Genomic DNA, 24,434 nt, shown 5'->3' on the forward strand with positions numbered 1-24,434 from the left:
TTTTTTTGTTTGTTCGTGTTTATGTTTTTTTCTCTCTTTTAATACAGACATTAACGATGTTATTATAAACATAATTATACAATAAATTCATTCTTGTTATTCCTTGAATGTCATCCGCTTTAACATTGACGAATTCTCGACACAGTTGTATCTTCGATAGTGTATGACTTTTCGATTGATTTTTGAATTACAATATCAAAGATCTAGTGTGGTCAATTGATTTACGGTTACGTTCTCATTATAATATTGTCAAATCGACCGAAATGAGAACGATAATGATTTTACCATGTCACCGACCAGTCAATAGACCGATCAAAGCTTGTTTCTCCTTTTCTTTCTTTCGCACTGTTTCCAAATTTCGCTGCTTCCACGAACTCTTCCGTAATTTTATCGGCCGAGATCCCACGTATCGTCCTAAAATAGAGACAAGAAATTAATAAAAACATTACTATCCTAATCCTAAAATAATGGCGACACAATCATTCCTTTAAAATCGATATCAACCGAAGAATAAAATACTCCTTCTCATATGTGTATGTGTATGTATACATGTGTATGTATATGTTTAAAATCATATATATATGATTTTAAATCTTAATGAAATCAATGAAATTGTAATAGTACTTTATAAAATTCAAAATGTATTAAACGAACCTTGTTAATTGAATATTAAAAATTTAATTATGTAAAATCTAAACTACGAGTAATGAAATTTATTTTATGTAATAACACGTGTTCCAAGTCGCAATCGAAAAGAATAAGGAGTGAAAATGCTGAAATCAAATTCAGTATATATTTAAGAAAACTCATTTGGATATTCAGGAGAAAATAGCCATAAAAGAAGAGAAATTTTTTGCAGCAACAGGTGATTACGTAATGTTTCTCTCATATTTTTTTACTTTGCCCTTTTCGTGATTTTCTCAATAGGAGTCTGTTGTTTAAAAGTCTTTTAACGTACACGTATCAACATGTCAACGAGAATATCTTTGAAATATTCTTTATTGACATACATTTTTGCATAATAATTTTTATCGTATATATTTTACTACCTATCTCTTATATTTTTTCAAAGTTATCTCTAAAAGAATTCTTTACTGTTTTTTCCCTTTTAGCAATTTACCGTAGTAAAAAGGCGAAAAAGAATTGATTGACATTTCATCCCGACAAAACACATGCACACACACGCACACTATTCCGATATATCAAGATATATCTTATATGTATCTCTGACAAAAAAATTACAGAAGAAATTTAAAAAATTGATCATAAGTATAAGATAAAAAAAAGTCATACCAATAAGAAAAGTCATAACCAACAAGAAAAAAAAAAAAAAAAAAAAGAAAAAAGAAAGAAAGAAATTTCAATGATTTTCATCGACGGATAAAAGAAAAGTTCGTCAACTAGATTCAACACCTCTGAACTTGTTACAATCAGCTCGTTCGATCCAAGGATATCCTCGTTAAGATTAAAGGAGGGAAGCATAAAAAGAGAATGTGACGAAAAAAGGGACATTATATGACGGCAGCACGTCTACGTGAAAAAGAATTCGTGCGATGTCAACGCAACTGGTAAATGTGAGATCCGAAAATATACAGCTTCGCGGAGGTATCAATGAGAATACCTTCGGTTTAGCACCCACGCTTCTATCTCTCTCTCTCTCTCTCTCTCTCTCTCTCTCTCTCTCTCTCTCTCTCTCTCTTTGTCTTTCTTTTTAGAAAAAGATAAAAAGTTTTATGACACTCACAACAGCAAGGAGTTCAAAAAGAAACAACACGAAATTTGTAAAAACGAAACACTTTTCTTTTTTTTCCTCTTCGCGTCAACAAATTTGTTACTTTTTCGATAATCAAATAGACAATAATCGTGACAACTTTTTAATAAGTTTTCAATCTAATCATAAAAAAAAAAAAAAAAAAAACTTTTGACCAAATCATTTTTAGGGATGATATTCATGTTTGACTTTAAAAGTAATCGAGATCACGGATCAGAAGTGTAATTATTATCAAGACTGCGCAAGGTTGCACCCGGGTCACAAGCATATAAGTTCCTCATTGGTACCTCGAACGCATCTCAAATATCCATTCGAAAATCATCATTTCCGCGTCTCGATCTGATTGAATCCGCGAGAGTTAAAAGAGAGAGAGAGAGGGTTAAAAGTATTAGTTAAAAATCGCCGACCGAGGTCACCGTATGAGATGTAAACAGGTCAGGGTACGTCACGCCCACGGTCACGTATTCCATTAAGTTAAGTAAGGAAGATGTAATTTTATCGTGAGGCTACTTAAGTACAGACCCATGCTCTGAAACGTGTCCCTTTTTCTTCGATCTTCCGATAAGTCTTCGTCACCCGTTAAAAGGCAAACAAAATAAAAGAAAAAGAGAAATAAAGAATGGGGTGGAAAGTAATTAGTTCGGATATTCCAAAAGAAAAAAGTTACTTAACCCAGTTAATGAGATCGGAAGCTTTCGTTAAAAAAAAGAAAATAACAACAACAACAACAACAACAACAATATTGAAATATCTATGTCCAACCAAATCAATGATCGTATTTTTTCCATATATCTAGAACGACAATTACGATAATACCTTATCATATCACGTTTATATTTTAGAATATTTTTTATATTTCACGCGATAAATAAAAGATAGAAGACAAGATGATAAAATTAAAGGATAATACACGCCAAAAGCTATACCGGTAAATGAATTCTTTTATTTCATCAAATATATTTTATCTTACGATCTCGATCGTTATAGATCAATTTTTATTTCGTCTCTCTCCCCTTCCCCTCTCTCTTTCTTATCTGTGTATGGAAGCAGATATGTTTTACATGTTTTACTGAGAAATCTTGCGTTGCCCACGCAATCTCGAATTCCTTTCTAAATTCTTTTTCAAATTCCAAGAATAATCTGCCACTAACTTTCTAACTCCCCCCTCCCCCCGGTTTATATGAAAACTTCTGTCAACGGCCATGAATGCTACAAACATTCGAAGATTTGAACGAGCCAACGCGGATCAGTATTTCTTCCTTCTTAAAGATCTTAGTAATGTGCGAAACACCTCGAACATCATCGTTAAAATAAATTATGTTGTGCGAATTATTTGTATTCTTTGCTCTGAAAAATAGACTCGAAGGAAGAAGAAAAATAATATACGACGAGAGAGAAGGAGGAAGGGGAGAAAGAAAGAGAGAGAGAGAGAGAGAGAGAGAGAGAGAGAGAGAGAGAGAGAGAGAGAGAGAGAGTCTTGTTGCTTTTTAAAATACATCGATGATACTATAAATATCGTTTAATTAAAATTCATGCTTCCACGCGAATAAATTTTTTACTCTTCGTTTTATAATTAAGATAAAATAATAAAAAAAAAAGAAAGAAAGAAAAAAAAGAAAAAACACATTTAAGCAAATAAACTAGAAAGGATTGAATGACTGCACGAATCTGTTCGTTTATATGATCTCTCGAACTACTTGTTGCGCCTGACTAATATCGGATTGTATCACTTAGCATAGGACGCTAAACATGCACGATTTTAGAGAACTTTTGTTCCTCTCTTTCTTTCGATACGCCCACGATACATTGAAAGAAAGTTTCCCTACAGCGATGTGTCTCTGTATGTGCGTGTGTTTATAACGAAAGATCCACGAGATCGAGTCCAAAGTATATTTTTTCTGCTCGAATCGAGAATAATATGAAACGTGCGACACTCAATCAAAATGAAAATCTCTATGAAGTTAAACTCCATCCCAAGTGCGTATATATATTTTGTCCAAACAATTTTTCAGCGAAGAATGTAAAAGAAAAATAATAACATCGATAGTGAGTAATCGCAAATATAATTTCGATTTGAATGTTTGGCGCGTGAGGTTTCTACGAAAAAAAAAAAAAAAAAAAAAAAAAAAATAAATAAATAAATAAATAAAATAAAAAAATAAAAAAAATAAAAAAATAAAAATAAAATATAAAAACATAGGCATTCTTGATAGAAGCTACGAATAATACAAGAATATATTCGTGCGTCATTGAACTCCTCAGCTGATGAGGGAGAGAGAGGAAGAGAGGGAGGGAGGGAGGGAGGGAGGGAGGGAGAGAGAGAGAGAGAGAGAGAGAGAGAGAGAGAGAGAGAGAGAGAGAGATCCTAGAAACGATATTTTATTCGATATCACGTCGCAAGAAGTTCCTCGACGGTTAATAAAGATATCTACGGACATCCGCGAGCTATTTCGTACCGCGAGGAACATGGATCTGATTCATCCGAGGACCGCGAAGAAGAAAAAAAAAAGAGAGAAAAGAAAAAAGAGAGAGAGAGAAGATATACAACAGCGAAGACGTCGTCGTATCGTAGTTCTTAGCCGTTGGTGTTGCGTCTTTTGAGACACGACGAAAGTAGACAAAGAGGATAGAGATAAAAAGAAAAAAAAGGAAAGAGAAGAAAAAAAATAAGAGAGAAACAGCGGCAAATGGGTCATAGTTGGATGCGATTGGTTCACTAGTGATAGGGTGGGAGGTACGAAGGCGACATCGAAAGGGTAGGGGTTGTTGAATGAGTACCGGGGACGCTCGACGTCGCGATGCATTCCGTCGCAGTCACCCCGAGACAATATCATCGGAACTGGGATGATTAAGTTATCCCATCGGATGAAAACGAAACGAGTTATAAATCGACAAATTAACGAGTGAAAAGAATTTGTTCTTGAGAATTATATTAAAAAAGACGATCGAACGAACGACCGGTGTCCTGTTTCGAAAGGTAAAACTTTCGCGTTCAACGCGCTATTCAATTTTCATTCCCTTCTTTCGAAGGCTTCTTTTTCTATATCTTTTCTTTTCCTTTCCTTTTTTTCCTTCTTCTTTTTCTTCTATTAGTATTTTTTCTTCCTTCTCTAATTCTTTCATTTATTCTATCTTATAAGTCTTCCGCCCGCAACCAAGAAGCTAGAAACTCCCCGATCGTCTCATTCATAAATCAATATGAATTATTAATAAATATATAAGGATTCGATAATTCTTATTGTAAAATGAAAATGATTTTTACGATTACGAGAATAAATCCTGTTATATTCCTATGTATTACAAATCGCAATATTTCTTTCGTAGAAATCAAACGTCAAATTAAATGAAATGTTAAATCATAAATCGATTGCGATAGACGATTTAATTTCGTGCCAAGATACGATAAATTTTAATTAAAAGGTCTATCAAATAAATTTGCGCCTGTTAATTTTCGTCTTAGTCGCTCGTCGAACTCGCATAATCAAAAATTTTAATTCTCCTTCTTCTTTTTCTTATCTCCCCTCTCTTTTTTTCTTTTTGATGGCGACATCCACCGTGATTGGAAAATACACGAATATAGACTTACTAAAATTAGAAGCAATCTTATATAAATAGGTATATTCATCGCTGAAATATTTGGAAAACATAAACAACGTATTCATACATCGTTGGTATACTTCATTAAGTTGGATAACATCAATTCATTGATCATCAATGAATTAACATCAATGAATTGATGTTATCAATGAAATGATCGATTCACCTAATGAAATTTATTAAACATTCAAAATATCATTTTCTTGTTGCAGAGAGACAACCGAGGAAAGTTTTGGCGCTGATTTTTCTGAAACAACGATTTTTCAAAACGAGGAACGAGATAATGAGAGCAACAGAGGATGCCCTTCTTATCTTGGGACTGAATATACTTGGGATAATAACGGCCGCACCCTTATCGAGTTCGCAAACCGACTGGGAAAAAAGAGAAAATTTCGCACCTGTTATCACGTCGGACTGCTCGCCAAATGTACGATGCTTAGAAATGTTACCACTTGAGCCAGTTGCTGCCGATACGATCATTTTACCCGAAGATACCCCACCGACGAGGTATTTAAATAATTTTTATTTTAGAAACGTTTAATTAAAGCCCTTCGATGAGAATTTTCCAAAAAAGAAAATCGTTTTCTTTGATAAATTACTATAAGTAAAAATCTATTCGCTATGTTCTAAAACAAGGATCGTACAAGGATCAATAATCTCGATCGATCGATCAATTGATTTCCAAAAATCGCAGAATTTAAAACGTAAAGAACATTCTCTTCGCGAAGAACAAGGGATATATAAATCGAGTGTAACGAATTATTTTTGATTTTATTTACCGACGTAAAATTATATCACAGAAGTCAGTATGGAATTTGCAAAACAGATCAATAAAAATGTTCGATCTGAAAGACGGTCTTAGATATTGCAGAATGCAACGTGTAAATGTATTTAACAGTGCATATATTCGGTATAACGACAGGCTGATATACCCACGCACGATATTTTGGAATGCCAGTGACTACTTTATCATTTGTAGAATTCAAACTAGACGACAGATCACGAATGCAGGTACTGACTCAGTATTACAATCATGGAAGGATAGTGTTCCCATTTTGGAGAGCGAAACTCGACAACTATTACCGGCCAAACGAGTCTCGAGTAAAACGATTAAAAAGGATTCCTTCTTATCGCATGGCTGGGGTGCAGGCGGTATGCCTTTTTCTGTTCTTTACATGACGCCGCATGGATCTAGACTCAATCATGCTGCAAGCACCGCAACCGGTGAGAATTTGTCATTATGTAAATATATATCTTATAAAATAAGAGACTTCTGTCGCGTATATTTAAATGTACTATTGTAAATCATAGGAACGAGTCATCAACAAGAAGTTGGAAAAGCGAATGAAAATCCTACAGCGCCTTTAACACAACCGAATTATCGAGTCGCCGTCAGAACTGGCCCGTCCATGCAATCAAGACGACAATACCCGATAATACCTCAGCTCTTTATATCGTACGGATGGGGAACGCTCGGAAAATAGATACGGACATATACATTTAGTAGATAATTCTGAAGAACACGACTTTGATCTCATTACTTTTAAAATCATACTACGATCGCTTCATATTTAGAACACTACTGATTTCATTCTATCGTTAATATATAATCTTTATATAGCTGAATAATTTAAACTAGTTTGTAAAATTTATGTTACATCTAATTCTTTGTAGATAAATATGTTAGTATGATTTAACAGCGATGTAATAAATTTTCGAGATCTCATATTGTAGAATTCAAATAGAACATATTTAAAAAAAAAAAAAAAAAAAAAAAAAAAAAAAACTGTTATACCGATTAACATGATAATCTTTTTTTTTCTTTTTTACTCACCATTCATCTCTTTCATGGCTTTGATAAAATCTTGTGGATCTTTGAAGGATACGAATCCGAAACCTTTAGTTTTGTTTGTTCGTTTATCTCTAACTACTTTCGCCTTTTGAAAGCTAGGGTACTTGCCAAATACTCTCACTAGCATTTCATCGGTAACATCATTTCCCAAATCACCGCAAAATATTCTGAAGTCATCTAAAATCATAATAAACAAAATTGAAATGATTGCTCATATGTTTTCCTTTTAATAGACATGTCAAATATTTACCTTCGTCCCATTCTAACAGAGAAGGATCTTCCCAAGTCTGCCCACCAGCCATTCTAATAATCTTTTTATTTTTCTTTCCTTTACCTTTTGGATGACTTTCTTCGGCACTAGCATTTGCCATAATAGAACTGGCTTTCCCTTGACTAATGGCCAATTCTGCAGCTGTACTAACTCCTTTTACTTTTGGTTTTTTTTTACCTTCATCTTCTGGTATTTTTGTATTGATAATCTGTTCAATAATTTCTGGATGAATCATTGGCGATGAAGTAGATTCATAAGTTTTTGGAGTTGCACTTAAACATGGATCCACCATATTTGGTAAATACGGATTACTTATCTGTGCAGGAGAAGAATATGTTGTGATAGGGACTGTACCTGTAAGTGAAAGAAATAAAAGATATAAATTAAATAGATCTCTTTAATAATTTTGTATGTGTGTGTATGCGTGCGTGTGTGTGTATATATATATATATATATATGTACCTTGTCTTGCTACTTGTTGCGGTATTAACATTGGTGGTGGTGGTGGCGGTGGAGGTGGTGGAGGTGGTGGTGGAAAACCTATCATCGGTGGAAAAGCTAATGTTGCTGCGGCTGCTGCAACGACTGGTGTTGGAAGTTCATGCTGCTCTAGTTGACGTGCGACTTGATTATATGTATTGGCTCCTATTACAGGTCTAACCATTGGAGTCACTAACTGTCCTCCAATTTCTGCTTCAAATCTATGGATTTAGATAGAAAAGTAAATAAAGATGAAATATTGTTTACAAAACAAATAAAAACTTCTCGAATTTTCGAAAATTACCTGAGATCAAGTTATGTGATATCTTGTTTTAATTCCAGCTATGTTGTAATATATGTACCTCCATACACTATATGTATTTATATTCAATGTATGAGGAAAAAAAATTCCAAAATGTAAATATAACCAAATCGTTACAAAGCGAAAGGAAAGTTAAGAAAAGGTTAAGTGAAAAAAATGTACGCAAATATTCATTACCTGCTCATTTCATCTTCCATTTGTCTTAGTTTGTCTTCCATTTTTGTAAAGTTTCTTATGCACTTTGATCACAAAAATGTTCTGTGAAAAAGTTTTAAATATTTTATTAAATGCACGTTAAGAAACAAAATCACAAGAACGAAGCTTCAGATATTATCCTAACGTACATCCTGAAATAAGCTTGAATAAGGGATACCAAAACTTCAAATCAAAAATTCAAATCTTTCTCAGGGTTACCATCGCATTCCAACGAGGTCGCCAGCTATTGGTAGAGTCATGAACTAATATTACGTGCAAACGAACATTTTATAAGCACATTTCTGTCATTGAAATAAAATATTTGGAACTTTTAGATAATTCTGACAATAAAATATTTCCAAGAATTAATTGTATAAAATATATTAAAATATAAATACTATTTAAAAATATAGTAAACGTTAAAGTTATAAGAATATAAGATATAAAATCACTAAAGATAAATTGGCAACATTGCGATCAGCTGTTAAAATAGTAATGAACTTCAGTGGACAGGAGAGAGAGCAAACATGGTTTCTTCGTTGAAATTTGGTTCTGTTATTTTTTTAATTATTAACTTAATTACTGATCATATTAATGCAGAACACGAGGAAGATCAATCAACCGATCTTTATATTATCGAAGGAAAAGTATTCCCATGGGAAAACACTGCTTCGACTGGTTGGCAGCTAATGACTCATGTTATGGCTAATGGTGGTGAACATTATGGATTTTTAAGGTAAATTAGTTTATAAATAACATTTTCCTAAAATATATTATACGATATATTATTGTAAGATTGTTATTGTAAAATTAATGAATTTTAAGTAAACAATTAAACATTTACATTCTATATTAAAAATATGTTATGTCCATTATGTTGTACTAATAATATTATTTATTTTATTAATTCCTTTAATAATAGATTGAATTTTTTCAGGGAAGATGGAACATTTGTAATTTCTAATGTACCATCAGGTTCATACATAGTAGAAGTTGTCAATCCAAATTATTTTTATGAACCTGTTAGAGTTGAAATTAATTCAAAAGGAAAATTCAGGGCACGAAAAGTTAATTTAATTCAAACTTCACAAATAATTCAAGTACCATATCCTTTAAAAATGAGACCACTTTCTCCTTTCCGATATTTCCAAGTCAGAGAGCAATGGAGAGTAACAGATTTCTTATTTAATCCAATGGTAATTGTTAATAACATTTTGATATTTATGTGTAATTTTTTATATGATATAATTACTTATCTATTAATTATCTTTTCTTTAGGTTTTGATGATGATACTACCATTGGTTCTAATTATGATTCTACCAAAAATCATGAACGATCCAGAAACTAGGAAGGTTAGTTAAAAATAATTATAATTTTATAATCCATAAGGTATAAATTATATATTTTTATTATATATTATATACTTTTAGGATATGGAACAACTTAACAATCTTACCATATATAATATGCCAGAAATGTCAGAAGTGATAACATCATTTTTATCTGGAGGAGAAAAACAGAAAACTAAAGCAGTGAAAGCAGCAAAGAAAAGACAATAAGAAATAACAAAAATAGTAATATATTTATACCTTTCTAGTCTTCAAGTTTTGAATATTTCATAAAATTGATTTTCGAAAAAAACAACAAAAAGAACACATTTGTAATCAAAACTTTAAATGATCAGTGATGAATATGATTAAAAAAAAAAAAAACCATGTACATTTTTAATATATTAAAAATTTTAACAAAGATATATTATCTTATAAAATATTTATAAGTTATTTGATGAAATTACTAACATATTAAATCTGAAATTAATACATATTACAACTGTATATACTTTAAAAGCATTTAAATTCAGTTTTTTCTTAGTTTATGATTTCACTGCTCTTTAGTTATACACTTCAATTGTAAAAGGTTAAAGATATGAAAAGAAATTAAAAATAAAAAAATATGAAACGTTATATGTTCACACACTTATTTTCTCTCTTTATAATATTCTATTTAAAATTGTATCTTTTTTCCAATCATATACATTCATTCACGATTAAAGTATGAATCATAGTAGCACAAACATTGAAAAGAAATTGATTACAAAAAATTTCAGCTGCCTTTCTTGGAATTTCGCTAACAGTATTGACAAAAACTATTAGCATGACACACAAATGTTATCGGGTTTGAAGAAACATAATTTGGTCTTTATTATTCCGAAATGAAACTTTCGTTGTCTATATATATATATATTCACACTCACGTATATATATATATATATATATATATATGTGTGTGTGTGAAATATGAGATGATTAATTATAAGATATTCCAGATGTTTTAATATTATACGTTTATTATTAAACAATTAAACGAAAAGGACTCTTCATTATACGTAAAGAAAGAATCTTGTAATAAACAGTGAAAAAATGATTTATTGTACGATGTAATTATTTGTTTACAAATATGATTTGAATGGAAATAGTCAAATCGAACGTTAAAAACATCACGTTCGTTTGTTAAACGAAAAAATTGTATGGAAAGAATTTAGTTGAGAATAATAAGAAATTCATCGTACATACCTACGCATTTTCATATTATTCGTTTTTGATACATATATTATCCACTTAGTTGTTAGAATACTACCGTGATCGTACACATCCGGGCAGATCTGAATGTGAGCCCGAAGGTGAAAAAAAAAATGGGTAAAGATGGCTGATCTCGACTGTGATTCAGCGTTGGACGATGCGAGCTCCGAGACCTGCCACGGCCGGTCTCCTTCTTCCTTCCAAGAATTCGTACACTGCCAATTGAGAGAGCCTTCGGCTTCACGGCTCCATTCACGACGAGTAGCCTATTCGTGACACAATCCGTGTAGCCTATCGAAAATACTGTGTTTCTTTCTCTTATCTTTCTATCTCCTTCGCACGTGGATGTGCATACGCATAAAAAAAAAATAAATAAAAAAAAAGCATTTAACTTCGAAGATTAAACATCAGTCAATCTAGTGTAAAGAAAATTCTTCGATAGCCACACATTATCACGTTCAGTACGTATATATCTTGCATCGTTAATAGTGTATACGATCGATAAAAAAATATTGTCATATTAACACTTTGTGATTGTTAAATAACATTTTTATCCGGTTGATACTTATATGTAAAGTTACTAAAAAATATATATATATGCATATATATATATATATATATATATATAAATATATACGTATATATTCGATTATTAGGTAACAATATTTTTTATATTAGATCTTATCGTTAATTATCTTAATTTGATAAGTATCACAAGTAGAATTTTTGTGACTTCAACATCGATTTCTGCATAGTCATAGTTATATAAATTACAATAAATAAATTCGATTACCTATGCGTAAGTTTTGTTTTTCCTGGAACTTTAACGTCAAAGAAAAATGTATTACACTAGATTATTTGGTCAACGATAACAAAGTTGTGAAATATTTTGCATTAATAAAAAATTTCAATTTTAGTTTGGGCAAAAGCGAAAAACAAAAAACTTTACGAAAAACAGGTTGTCGATGATCCGATAGAACTGATGTTAGTGTCGATATTAGTGTTATAAGATCAAAATCGATAGCAAAGGATCATCGTAAGATCTCTCATGTCGAATCTCGATATCTTCCACTTACTTTTCATTTCGACGGCACCGAATCGAATCCGTGAGAAAGGGTTTAAACCAGGAAGAGCTTGATGACGCACGCAAATTTCAAGGAAGAAATCGTTTGAGTCGAGCAATACACGACGAGTCAGTCGGTGCGTGGTCGAGACGCAACACACGATTCATACTTTTCCTTTTCCTCGTCGTCGTCGTCGTCGTTTTTATCGTTGATGTCAATGTCCGTGAATCATTCGCAATGTGCGAACGCAAAGAACAAGGATCAAGAAGAAGAACGTTGCACGACATCGAACGCGTCAGTGCAAATCACACGATTACTCCAAGAAGACGAAGATTGTTCTCGATCGATCAATAAGTTTTCTGTTTCTGAACATCGATCTAGTTGGATTTTCAAGAACAATGAAAAAGCAAAATCTAAAGAAGATTCTCGAGGAGAATCGAGAGATTTATTTGCGTATTTTAACGATTCGATGAAGAGCAAAGACGAAAGTAATGAATTGAATCATGATATTACTGCAAAACTCGAAACGCTTTTTCGAGTCTCTTGTGAAAACTCGACGGTATCTTTCGACGGGGAAAAATATGATAACGATGAAATTCCCAAAGAGAATATTACTTGTCGTTTGGCGTGTCGTTCTGGCGATGCTAATGTGCCGGAAAAAAAGAATAAATCAAGTCTTAACTTCGAAGAAAAGGAAGAAAAACAATTGGGATTAGAGGAAGAACGATTGATTGATACAAGTCCAGTTATGGTGCCATATGGTAAGTACCATTATGTCTTATTATGTCCATAAAACAAACTCGTTGCATTCTGATTAAATAGATCGTTTACATGTATCAAACGACTTACAATTGTTTGTTTTTTTATAAATCTTCATACGATCTATTATATAAATCAGGTTTGAATTTTGTAAATTTTTAACTTTATAGATCCATCTGAATGGAATTCGAATCACGTAGCGTCATGGATTTCATGGTGCAGCCGAGCATTTTCGATAAAACCATCGCCGACGTCAAAGACTCTTCCATCGACCGGAAAGGAGTTACTGAAATTGTCTTTGGAGGAATGGCAACGTTTTCCAGGTGGTCGAATTTTGGCGAGGCATCTCGGTTACTTACGTTTACAGGCGACCGGTGTGTACAGTCTAGCTTTGCTTCAAGATGAGAAAGTTCACGGTGAGTCAAATCTGCTGCGCAAATGCATGTTGGTTGTGTAATCAAATTAACTCAAATTGAATCGAAAGTTTTTAAAATCTATTTCGTCTGTCTATCTTAAAAACAATGCGTCGATCTTCTTAGACTTAGAATTCTCAAATGAGCTCAACGAATCGACGGCAAGTGATTTTGTTGTCATCCGAAAGGTCGAAGGATAACAAGAACATTTTTCATTGTAAATAATGAAACCATATAAATGAGTTCTTTTGAATGATAATATTGTTTATTAGATAGAACGAGTTGCGACAACGATAATCATCCGATTCATTATTTTCAACGTTACTTTTACACGTTAAGAAACTTCAACGATGGGGGAGCATTAACGCAATCCATGCAATAAATCTAAATGGCGCAGGGTCGGCGGAGGTCGATGGTGGCGGGAGAGAAGGGGGCTAATAAGAGTTTCAATTCGGACCAAGAGTGACCGGAAGAGGTTAACCGTTCCCCAGGGTTGGTTCTGCGTTCTCTATGACCTTATCTGAACTCTTAACGAGGGCGCGATCTATTAGAGATAAAGCCAGTCCAGCGGAAAAGTAAATATGGAGGGCGATAATGGTTTTATATCCGTCCGTATCCATTCACACCCTTCGTCTAAATTCGATCAGACGGGAAAAGACTTATGTCGATCGTTTGTACGTTTGTGACTGTGACTTTGAAATTCATTACGATCGATAAAGGACCGTTCTATGAAGTGTTCCATTTAAAGTCGATCTTTTGAAAAAAGATTATAGGTAGATATTGTTTGTACGTCACTTAATAAATGACCAAACGATTTACATACCTAAGATGGATGGTGATAAGCGCACATTAATTATTCTCGAAATAACATTAGAATATTCATAAGAAAACATAAGTGTACATTTGACAATACTTAAAAGAAAAGCTTTATCCTCAACATAAATATCAATTAAAAATATTACACACGTGCATATATATACAGAAAAAGTATCATAATCAGGGAGTACCGAAGAGTATAGTTGAAGTTGAAATATGGAAATATAAACGTGTAAGAGGATGAAAAAGTCTGGGCCTGGGTCCGCCGAGTCGTATTCCGCAAAGACGAAAAGTTCGGCTTCTAGTGGAAAGAAACGAAAGAATAGAATAGAAGAAGAGCACACGAAGAGAAGAAGCAGCAGTAATCTTGGCATGGTAAGCCCAAGAGATATATCGTCCGTTTGAATAACGTTGTACGTTCACATTGAGAGTGAGAGAGAGGTACCCGTTTATTAAACGAATCAGTGTTATCGCGGTGAGAGTGTCCTCATGAATAAACCATCGAGTGTTTAGGGCGGTGGAAAGATGGTGCCACGAGGGGTTACGGCCTTACGGCGCAAACTGCACCCCTACTCTAGCTCTCTTCTGCTCTTTTGCTCCTCTTCTCACCTCCTTCTCTCGTTTTACCCTCTCTCTCTCTCTCTCTCTCTCTCTCTCTCTCTCTGTCTCTCCCCCTCTGTCTTTCTTTCTTTCTCTTTCTCTCCCGCTTATACACTTTGAACCTGGGGAAATTCTGCGGACTGGGGACGCTAAGCTCGCCACAGGACGCGACTATATTGTTTTCTTGATGAGCGCGAAACATCCCTTGGATCTTCGACGTATGTGAAATAATTTTACGCGTCACAAGGACCTACGACAGTTTTCACTTCCGTTTGAATAAACGTCACATCCGATGTTATCGCGTTGCGTTCTATTATTATGTACGTATGAGATAATTATTTTTCTTCAAATCGCACGTAAACAGTTCGATTTGAGAATAAATATTAATAATAAATGCGAAATACTTTATGTTAAGAAAAATTATTGCTACGTAATATATTACACATGAAATTTAACGTGCATGTCACGATGAACGATAATTATTGATTTAGATAAAAATATTTTATGAGCATTTCAATAATCTTTCTTAATAATAACGAATGTTATAAATAATCACGAAGAATATTTTTATTAGAGTTTTCCCTAGAAAATGCGCGGATCGTTTTATCAAACGAGAAAACTCCAATCAAACGTATATCTTTTATTTTCGAGTATGCGAATAGAGAGAAGGAAATAGAATGGTGGTTCGAAAAGGAGAAACGAAAAGGAGAAGAAACGAGGAGGAGAGTCTGAATGTGTGGCCTGGCAGGTTCGGGGGTGACAATAGACCTCGTGAAGATGCAGGAGGGGCGTCGAGGGTGGAGACAGCTTGGCGTACGTAGAGAAGTGCAAAGGTATTCCAAAGAGTGGGGACGATAAGAGCTGAATCACAGAGGGCAAAGGTCTGTCAGTTTCACTCTGTCCACCGACAAGCGTGTTCGATTCCATCGACAATCGCTTTATTTGGAACTTTTCGTTCATCTTGTAAACATCACATTTACGATTTTTTTTTTACTACCGCCACATTTAACGCATAAACTTTGACGATCGTGTGTGTAAGGTGTGAGTTGTTTCTTTATTTTATTTTTCTTTTTCTGTGTAACAACAAGAAAACTTTTATTTAATTCAAAAAATGATTTTTAGAAAAAGGAACAATTGTATAGCAAATTAACATTTTGTCATGTTTTATGTCATTTAAATTACGTGCTATGAAATTACTATTCCTATAGTAATGTGATTTTCTCGTATCCTGTAATATTTAATAATAGCGATGAGAAATTGAATTCTTAACTTATATATATGTATATATATATAATTTGTATTTACGTTCGATAAGCAATAATCTCGATGAATATAATAGTATATAATTCCATTGGAATGTGATTATAACACCAGAGATTATATCATATACTTATTTCTAATATACATAGATCCTCATTTTTAAGTTTCAAAATTGAGCAAGTTTTTTTGTTTGTTTGTTTTCTCTTTAGAAAAACAAACGACATTTATTTACATATCTTCTAATTCTGATATACTTTCTTGATTATAATTTTTCTTTATATTTTATCTTATCTTTCCTAGCATTAGGTGTCATTTTGAAACTTCGTACGGTGAACGTTTTAACAGACTATTAATGCAGAGAACATTAATGTTAAATTGGAAGAAATTTTTGAGAAGGCACATCGATCTATGTATTCAAGGAAAAGATGGGCCTGTCGTCCAGTGGTGTTCACACGGTGAATGATTAGTCAAACGTAATGTGGAGGATTCAGACTCACCCACTGCGTCTTGAGCAGGACAGCAGATTACATCCTTCGGCAGCTGCGTTTATTTATAACGGTACATCATCTCGTATAATCGTTTTAAGCGTCTCCCGATTTATTATTGTTGTTTTAAAAAAAAAACGATATGTTGAAACTGATATGATATGATCTCCTGTCGTCGATTCTTACGCATAATTTTGAGGAATATATTATAGATAACGAAGGTCGATGAATCGTTTCTCTTTTTCGAGCGAATTCTGGGAGGTCTGATCATCTCCTACTCCATTCTCACCATCTTATCCCTCTCTAAAGCTTTTTTCTTTTCGTCGATTTTAATCGAGACATATTTTATACTCGATGACGTAAGCTTGCAAATATATAAATAGAGAAGATAAAATAGAAAAGAAAGAGAGAGAGAGAGAAAGAGAGCGGGAGAGAGAGAGAGAGCGAGAGGAGGAAAAGGAAGGATAAAAGAGATGAGGATGAAGGAGAGGGATGAGAGGGATCGACCATAGCACTTGTAACGAATTTAACAGCTCGACCTCGACTCGAGGAGTATCACGTCGCATGCGTATTTCTGTTTCCTTCTCGTAGAAAGGTTCGGCCTCCTACAACGGACTTGCTCGCTGATTGGATCGACAGCTGGAACCGGTGGTTCCGGGGCGGTCGGAGGCGGACAGGTTCAACTCTGGCAATTCCTGCTGGAGCTACTCTCGGATTCGTCCAATTCTTCCTGCATAGCATGGGAGGGATCTAATGGTGAATTCAAGCTAACTGATCCGGACGAAGTCGCACGAAGATGGGGAGAGCGCAAAAGCAAGCCCAATATGAATTATGATAAACTTTCGCGGGCGCTCAGGTAATTGTTTCGAATGATTTTTATTTCGTCGTCTTCTAATGACTAATTGATTAGTTTTGATATCAAACTGATGTGAAATTAAATTCCACGGTCTAGCTATAAAAATCTATTTGGAAATAAGAAAAATTGAATGTAATTATTTTATAATATAAGAATAGAAAATATTGTAGTTTCTTTTAAATATAATCTTTTTGCCGTTACAGGTATTATTATGATAAAAATATTATGACAAAGGTGCATGGGAAACGTTACGCGTACAAATTCGACTTTCATGGTCTAATGATGGCGTGTCAAGCTCAAGCGGGCATAGCGATGGATCCACCTACGTCTTCTCGAGGAACTGGACCGAACTGTCATACTCATCACGCGCATCACGCTCATCATCTTTATTCGAGCGGAGGTGCAACTGCATCTCAGCATCATTCTATACCTCCGCCTCCGCCACCACCGCCGCCGCCTCCACCACATTACTGTTGGCCATATCATCGATATTCGCCACCGACGTAACGCGAACTTTTATTCATCGAATTTGTGAACAACGTGAATTTCTACAGAACTTTTTAACGAATAAAAAGAAACGTGGATTTAATCGTTGTTAAGGGAAATTCTGAATTCGATTTGAAATGAACGCAAAAATTGCATTCGCATTCTCATGTACAATTCTTATGTATATTTTGTAAGACACAACTTTCTATTTAATAAACTTGTGATTGAATCTATTCAATAAATATATACGTATGTAATATTAAGGAATAATAAATAATAAGAAGCTAAAAATTGAACGTTTTTTTTCTCCTGATATCTGATATAACTGACAATGTCTCTTATTAATCAAATTTTTGATAACGTTGAATATTTCGTTATCAACATTGATAGTTACATTCTTCAAGGTTTTAAAATTGTTATGCAAATGATTTAACCTTTTCGTTTTTACCAAATGTAGATGTAAACTACCCTACCCATTGTCGAACATATAGATAGCATGAAATTGGAAAAGTTTGTGAGTTTATGTTAGTTTTACGTTAATGATCATAGATGTCTGCTCCATTCCCAAAATCAGCCAATCAAAAGACGAATCGAGTTGACAATGAATGTAGCAACAAGCCGCATGATCTAGTGGAAGCCATTTCTCTTTCCTCTTAAGAAAAGGTAAATGGAAGCATGCTGTATGGCAGCGTACTGAATATCGGTTTATTATAGTGTCATCGTTCTGTTATTTACACAAAAAAATATCAAAATGTAATTTGTAATATAAAAATACTAATGTTGTGTAATTATTTCAGCTTCTTGAACCAGTAGAAACATGTCCGACGTGGGAACGTAAGTGTGGTTATGTGTACACAAATAATTTCATTCTAAAGTTTTTAGAGTTAAACTATATAAATAGAAGTGAGTGAATATAAATTTATGATTTATGTTCCTTAAGATTCTGTGTTGTAAAGGAATTAATTATAGTAAATATGTAGATATTTGTAAAAGTGTTAACTTAATCTTTAGTCGCTTAGGTGTTAATACGGCTTTTCGTTAAACAGAATTATTTATCGAATATAATTTGCAGTGATGATGGGCCTTCTGCGATCACTGCAGGAGGTCCTATGGACGTAAATACAGCACTACAAGAAGTTTTAAAAAATGCTCTTATTCACGATGGAGTAGTTCATGGTCTTCATGAAGCTGCTAAAGCATTGGACAAGTAAGTTAAATATAATTATTATTTATGAAGCATTTTGAAAATAATGAATGATGATATTTATGGCTCCCTCTTCTGAGCAGAACCCATATAAAATATACATGCTGTTTTTATGCTTTAAATTTCTGACACGACAATAACAAAGTTTTTTTTTTTCAGATAAAGAATACTCGAGTAAAATGTTTTCAAGTTTTTTTTTTTCTTCTATTTTTTAGGAGGCAAGCGATGCTGTGCATTTTAGCTGATAATTGCGACGAACCAATGTACAAAAAATTAGTTCAAGCACTTTGCAATGAACATCAAATTCCACTTATTAAAGTAGATAATAATAAAAAATTGGGTGAATGGGCTGGACTATGCAAAATTGACAGTGCTGGCAAAGCTCGTAAAGTCGTTGGATGCTCTTGTGTTGTTATTAAGGTAAAAATTGATAATGGAACTTTTATATTTGGAAATAATTTTGTATTAATAGAGTTTTGAACATATATGATGATAAATATGGCTCCCTCTACTGAGTAGAACCCGTAATATAAAATTGCAATGCTGTAATCATGCCATTCTGATATCTTTTAAATTAATTGTTATACTTTTGTTAAAGAGAAATTATTCATTTATTTATAGAAATTTTATATTTGCAGGACTTTGGAGAAGACACGCCAGCTAAAGATGTTTTGATGGAATACCTTAAACAAAGTTCTGTACATTAAATCCTTTTAATAAAATATTCTACATAATCATGGATATAAATTATTATATACCTTTATAAGTATCGATTATTTATTTATATCAGATTGGACTTGTTTATTCTCAATTTGGATTATCACTTCTGCTATTTGTTATTTTCTCACAAATATCTTTATGATTGGTCCAATCTTTTACTTGGCATTCTCTGTAAACAATATAAAATTTTTTAAGTATTGTTTCGGCAATCATCAAATATTTCACTGATTAAAAATTACCGTCCACAATACCACGCCTCCTTGCATTTGGAACAACGCTTTTTAGCTTGTTCTTGACACAAAAAACATTTTTTAATATCTATACAATCCAATTTATCCAAGTCATAGGCATCGCTTAAAATTTGTGCAGAACTTTTAATATAGTCAGTGTCCTTAGTAAATATAGACTTTGCTTGATGTTTAGCCAATTTTTTCCATTTTTTATGATATTTTTCCAAAATCATTGGTTTTATCTATGATTCAATTAAATGTATAAATGCCTTCAATATTTGTATACTCAATTTGTGTCACAGTAAAATGATGTTTTTATGTTATTTTTTTACCTGAGGAATTACTTCAACATAGACAGGACGGGATGTTGCTGATGAAGTTGCTGACATGCTTAAGTAACTTAACCATCTTTTAAGATCAATCAAAGGTGCAATTTGATCTAATACGATTTCGTGCAAGTATTTCTGTAACTAAAAAACAATTTGTTGGATTTAAATTAATATTATTTATTAACATAGTAAAGAGGTACCTTTAATAAATGTGTTAGTCTGTGTTCAGTAATTTCATAGTATGGGCCGCATTTTGGATTAAGAAGTAATTCTCTCAAACCAAACCATATTTGTGCTTCTATTTTTGAAATTTTTCCTTCTTCGTTGTCTTTAACTTTATTCCATTTACCGTCGTATAACATAACATTTCCTAAAAGATGTCAAATAAATAATTACTCGTTTAAAACTTTATTCATCTAATTCACCTTCGGTATCATTCTTTGACCAGGGATGATTTTCGATTAGTTGAACAAGTAAATACGGAATATCGTGTACAGATAACATTCGGGAAATTGCACAAAGTGGTAGGCTATCTAAAAATTCAGCTAAATATCGTAGTATCGAGATACATCTCATTCCAATATCGAATTCAAGTTCTTTCTTCTTTTCTAATATTTCTTCTAAGCAACAACTAATAAAAAAAAAAAAAAAAGAAAAACGAAAAGTTAAAATAATTATCAATAGTAGAGTTAGTCATTTTTTTTTTTTTCTTATCCATTTACCTGGGATCTTTTAAATTTTCATATATTTCGATATCATTTCTATTGAGAAGAATAGTCACAGATTTAACTGCATAATCGATAAGATCGAGAACAGAATCGTCCATTGTAATTGCGCTTTCGCAATGAAATAAAACATTTTCTAACAATGAAGCTGCTACGTCTTCGTGATAGAATATACTAAATAACATAAACGTATTTTCTGGCTCGTTATTTATATCGATTAAAAGGGGAAATATTTTGTGTTTCCATATATCAATTTGAATAACTTCGTATATTAAAATTGGTATCTGAAAAAGAAAATGATCTTAATAAATATAATTACGATATGATATGAAATTTGATGAATATTATTTTGGAATACGATTTACTTTTTTTAAACAAACAAACCACTCTTTGATGCTCTCTTCTCGAAAGTCACTGATTTCAAGAACACTTTGCTGATTTAGCAAGATCAATCTTTTGTGGAATTCGAACCATCTAAAATAAATTACATTTTTTATTAGATAAAGATATGCATATCTTACGAGTGATAAAAGTTTTCTACTTTTTTGTGCAGATATCTTGCAAATCCGATATTTCTAAACTCTGTACGTAAGCTTCGGCTTCCCATGGTGCAATTATATATTCTGTACTTAATGACATTTTTAATCGCTTCAGTTAAATGGTTTTTGGTCGTTTTAAAGTGTCAACCATTTGTAAATAAATTTCTGAATTTCTGTAACCCTGGTAATGTATATTGATTAATCAGTCAATGGTGTACATTCAATAAACGTAATACATAAATATTTCTCTATCTTATTTGATTAATTCACAACAAGTATTATACACATCAATATTAAGAAAATTGCTTATAATTCAAAATTGAATTTCAAATATCGAGATTGAAAGAATATCCAGTACTACGTGTTCGAGATGGATCGATAACATAATATAATTATTTCGACTATCGATAATTTATATCTGCTTTAACCATAAATCGATTATTGTTACCTTACCACAAGATGGCAGATAGTTGGATGTTAATGTCACAAACTATTTTATCATCAAAATTTGTTGACAACGTTCCTAAATCGCAGCAACTTGTAGCGATCACGCATCATGATTTATTGGATCTAAACAATATTCAATGTTAAAATGGAATTAGAAATGTTGTTGCAAAAATGTGCCTTGACAAATAAATGTAAATATATATAAAACATAATAATTATGTTGGGTACAATCAATATTGTGGTATTTAAAATATATAAATCATTAATTCAATTTTACTAATATATTTTTTTTCTAGTTGAACAAAAGCAACAAGAAGAAAGCGAAAAAATAGAGGATGATTATTTTCAAGAAATATATGATCAATGGAAAGGAACAAAAGCAAAAGATAAAGATTTAACTTATAAAGTGATACCTAAATTTTATTTCAAGGTATAAAACTTATCAAAGTTATGATAAATATATTAAACTATAATGATCAATCTATAAAGAAAATATATATGCTTTAGTTACCTAAAGAAGATGAGATACTACCACAAAAATTAAGAGAAGAAACACGTGCATTATTTCTACAAAGACGTTCACGTCAGTTATTAGATAATAATGAATTAAAAGCACTATGGGTATTGTTAGACAAATATCATAGTCCACCTTTGTCAGGAGAAGAACAGTTGATTAATTATGAAGATTTTAAAAAAGTGGGCCAATTGGCTGGTACCAAATGTAGTCCATATTTTACTGCAGTTGTTTTTGCTAAACTTCAACAAGGTGATCAACATGGAAGAATAAGTATAATGGCATTATTTAATTATGTCATGAGGAAAGTTTGGTTACATCAAACGCGAATTGGACTTTCTTTGTATGATGTCACTGGACAAGGATACCTTAGGGAATCTGTAAGTTTAATACTTTATTATATAACCCACGAATTTTGTTTTTCTACTTCCAAAATATTTTAATTTACAATATGTATATTAATTTTTTTTTTTTTTTATATATATATATGTCCTTTTGTTATTTACTTTTATATAGGACCTGGAAAATTATATTTTAGAACTGATACCAACACTGCCGCAACTTGAAGGTCTTGAAAAATCATTTCATTCTTTTTATGTATGTACAGCTGTTAGAAAATTTTTATTCTTTTTGGATCCTCTTAGAACTGGAAGAGTTCGTATACAAGATATTCTGGCATGCAGTTTTCTCGACGATCTATTAGAATTACGAGATGAGGATTTACCTAAAGATTTGCAAGAAGCAAATTGGTTTTCAGCACCATCTGCTCTTAAAGTTTATGGCCAGTATCTTAACCTTGATAGAGACCATAATGGAATGCTTAATAAGGAAGAGCTTGCAGGGTATTGCCTTATAAAATTCCTTTTATATTTATATTTTCTAAATATTATAATAATTTAAATTATTTTAAAGGTATGGAACAGGCACTTTGACCGGCGTATTTTTAGAAAGAGTGTTTCAAGAATGCTTAACTTATGAAGGGGAAATGGATTATAAAACTTATTTGGATTTTGTCTTGGCTTTGGAAAATCGACACGAACCTCAAAGCTTACATTATCTTTTTCGTATATTAGATATTAATAATCGTGGTTATCTTGATACATTTTGCCTTAATTATTTCTTTCGAGTAAGTTTGTAAAAATTATTTATTTTTTTTTGGAAATATGCTTATTAATTTATTAGTAGTATTAATATTTTTGTATTACAGGCAATACAAGAGCAAATGACAATGCATGGTCAAGAACCAGTAAGTTTTGAAGATGTAAAAGATGAAATATTTGATATGGTTAAACCAGCTAACCCATGTAAAATTACATTACAGGATTTATTATCTTGGTAAGAGAAAAATATTTGTATATTGCAAAGAATTTCTATTTTTTTTTTTTTCAATTAAACTTTCAGTTAAATAAATTTTAAATCGCATTTGCACATTTTAGTGGACAAGGTGATACAATGGTGAGTATTTTAATAGAATTTCATGGTTTCTGGGCTTATGAAAATCGTGAAGCTATGGCTGCTGATACAGGAGATGAATCATCTCATGTATGATAAATTAAAAGCATGAAAATAACATCTATATATACCTAAAGTTCCTTAATGGCTTTGCTTTTGTAAAAGTAATGATATGATATCAATGATATTATATCAGAGATGAATCATACTGAAACTATGCAGGCTATATCCTAAAACTCCTAAAATTTGAAGGAGCATACTTAAAGTCTGCACTTTTTTTATAAAAAATGAACAATATATAAAATGAAAATATTCGAATATGTTATTTCAATGTTATTCTAGGAAACGTAAGACTATTGTATAAAATGATATGTAAATAAAATTATTTTTATAAAAATCACACACACACAACAAACAAACAATTTTTTTTTTTTTATAATTTCATAAATGATTTGAATTTAAAAGAA

The 24,434-nt window shown here is 32.3% G+C and overlaps 7 protein-coding genes across 10 annotated transcripts; 5 read left to right on the forward strand and 2 right to left on the reverse strand.

The window, feature by feature from the left end:
- Positions 1 to 26: 26 nt before the first annotated feature.
- Positions 27 to 8,656, reverse strand: LOC118442804 (uncharacterized). Of its 2 annotated transcripts, XM_035868965.2 has the most exons (6): positions 8,471 to 8,620; positions 8,276 to 8,342; positions 7,954 to 8,192; positions 7,471 to 7,845; positions 7,203 to 7,397; positions 27 to 414 (listed from the first exon to the last, which is right to left on the reverse strand). In XM_035868965.2, exons 3-6 carry the CDS (start codon positions 8,153 to 8,155, stop codon positions 290 to 292), a joined length of 897 nt encoding a protein of 298 aa, XP_035724858.1. In that variant the 5' UTR covers positions 8,156 to 8,192; positions 8,276 to 8,342; positions 8,471 to 8,620; the 3' UTR covers positions 27 to 289. The 2 variants fall into 2 exon arrangements, with proteins under 2 accessions (XP_035724858.1, XP_035724857.1); XM_035868964.2 differs by lacking the exon at positions 8,276 to 8,342 and having other exon boundaries at positions 8,471 to 8,656.
- LOC118442813 (uncharacterized) lies at positions 4,586 to 7,057 on the forward strand. The gene is made up of 4 exons (XM_035868978.2): positions 4,586 to 4,748; positions 5,581 to 5,875; positions 6,348 to 6,592; positions 6,680 to 7,057. The coding sequence occupies exons 2-4, from the start codon at positions 5,652 to 5,654 to the stop codon at positions 6,850 to 6,852; spliced, it is 642 nt and encodes a 213-aa protein (XP_035724871.1). The 5' UTR covers positions 4,586 to 4,748; positions 5,581 to 5,651; the 3' UTR covers positions 6,853 to 7,057.
- Positions 8,657 to 8,961: 305 nt separating the features above from the next.
- On the forward strand, positions 8,962 to 10,453 carry EMC7 (ER membrane protein complex subunit 7). The gene is made up of 4 exons (XM_035868977.2): positions 8,962 to 9,224; positions 9,426 to 9,684; positions 9,767 to 9,841; positions 9,920 to 10,453. The coding sequence occupies exons 1-4, from the start codon at positions 9,016 to 9,018 to the stop codon at positions 10,046 to 10,048; spliced, it is 672 nt and encodes a 223-aa protein (XP_035724870.1). The 5' UTR covers positions 8,962 to 9,015; the 3' UTR covers positions 10,049 to 10,453.
- A 1,890-nt stretch (positions 10,454 to 12,343) lies between these two features.
- On the forward strand, positions 12,344 to 18,003 carry LOC118442577 (retroviral integration site protein Fli-1 homolog). Its single transcript, XM_035868347.2, has 4 exons — positions 12,344 to 12,893; positions 13,062 to 13,307; positions 17,057 to 17,321; positions 17,525 to 18,003. Exons 1-4 carry the CDS (start codon positions 12,344 to 12,346, stop codon positions 17,826 to 17,828), a joined length of 1,365 nt encoding a protein of 454 aa, XP_035724240.2. The 3' UTR covers positions 17,829 to 18,003.
- A 388-nt stretch (positions 18,004 to 18,391) lies between these two features.
- RpS12 (ribosomal protein S12) lies at positions 18,392 to 19,745 on the forward strand. 2 transcript variants are annotated; one of them, XM_035868183.2, is made up of 5 exons: positions 18,392 to 18,470; positions 18,605 to 18,641; positions 18,880 to 19,014; positions 19,227 to 19,431; positions 19,650 to 19,745. In XM_035868183.2, the coding sequence occupies exons 2-5, from the start codon at positions 18,625 to 18,627 to the stop codon at positions 19,716 to 19,718; spliced, it is 426 nt and encodes a 141-aa protein (XP_035724076.1). In that variant the 5' UTR covers positions 18,392 to 18,470; positions 18,605 to 18,624; the 3' UTR covers positions 19,719 to 19,745. The 2 variants fall into 2 exon arrangements, with proteins under 2 accessions (XP_035724076.1, XP_035724077.1); XM_035868184.2 differs by lacking the exon at positions 18,392 to 18,470 and having other exon boundaries at positions 18,603 to 18,710.
- A 63-nt stretch (positions 19,746 to 19,808) lies between these two features.
- Positions 19,809 to 22,153, reverse strand: Zmynd10 (zinc finger MYND-type containing 10). 2 transcript variants are annotated; one of them, XM_085663532.1, is made up of 9 exons: positions 22,008 to 22,153; positions 21,557 to 21,735; positions 21,381 to 21,489; positions 21,013 to 21,299; positions 20,716 to 20,921; positions 20,491 to 20,660; positions 20,294 to 20,431; positions 19,971 to 20,203; positions 19,809 to 19,900 (listed from the first exon to the last, which is right to left on the reverse strand). In XM_085663532.1, the coding sequence occupies exons 2-9, from the start codon at positions 21,652 to 21,654 to the stop codon at positions 19,819 to 19,821; spliced, it is 1,323 nt and encodes a 440-aa protein (XP_085519658.1). In that variant the 5' UTR covers positions 21,655 to 21,735; positions 22,008 to 22,153; the 3' UTR covers positions 19,809 to 19,818. The 2 variants fall into 2 exon arrangements, with proteins under 2 accessions (XP_085519658.1, XP_035724098.1); XM_035868205.2 differs by having other exon boundaries at positions 22,003 to 22,153.
- LOC118442499 (serine/threonine-protein phosphatase 2A regulatory subunit B'' subunit gamma-like) lies at positions 22,014 to 24,357 on the forward strand. Its single transcript, XM_035868182.2, has 7 exons — positions 22,014 to 22,192; positions 22,298 to 22,431; positions 22,509 to 22,895; positions 23,032 to 23,357; positions 23,428 to 23,641; positions 23,723 to 23,850; positions 23,952 to 24,357. Exons 1-7 carry the CDS (start codon positions 22,147 to 22,149, stop codon positions 24,061 to 24,063), a joined length of 1,347 nt encoding a protein of 448 aa, XP_035724075.1. The 5' UTR covers positions 22,014 to 22,146; the 3' UTR covers positions 24,064 to 24,357.
- The last annotated feature ends 77 nt before the right edge of the window (positions 24,358 to 24,434 follow it).

This window comes from Vespa mandarinia, chromosome 22 (genome assembly GCF_050613455.1).
Source record: "Vespa mandarinia isolate Hongniang chromosome 22, ASM5061345v1, whole genome shotgun sequence".
Lineage (NCBI taxonomy): Eukaryota > Metazoa > Arthropoda > Insecta > Hymenoptera > Vespidae > Vespa > Vespa mandarinia.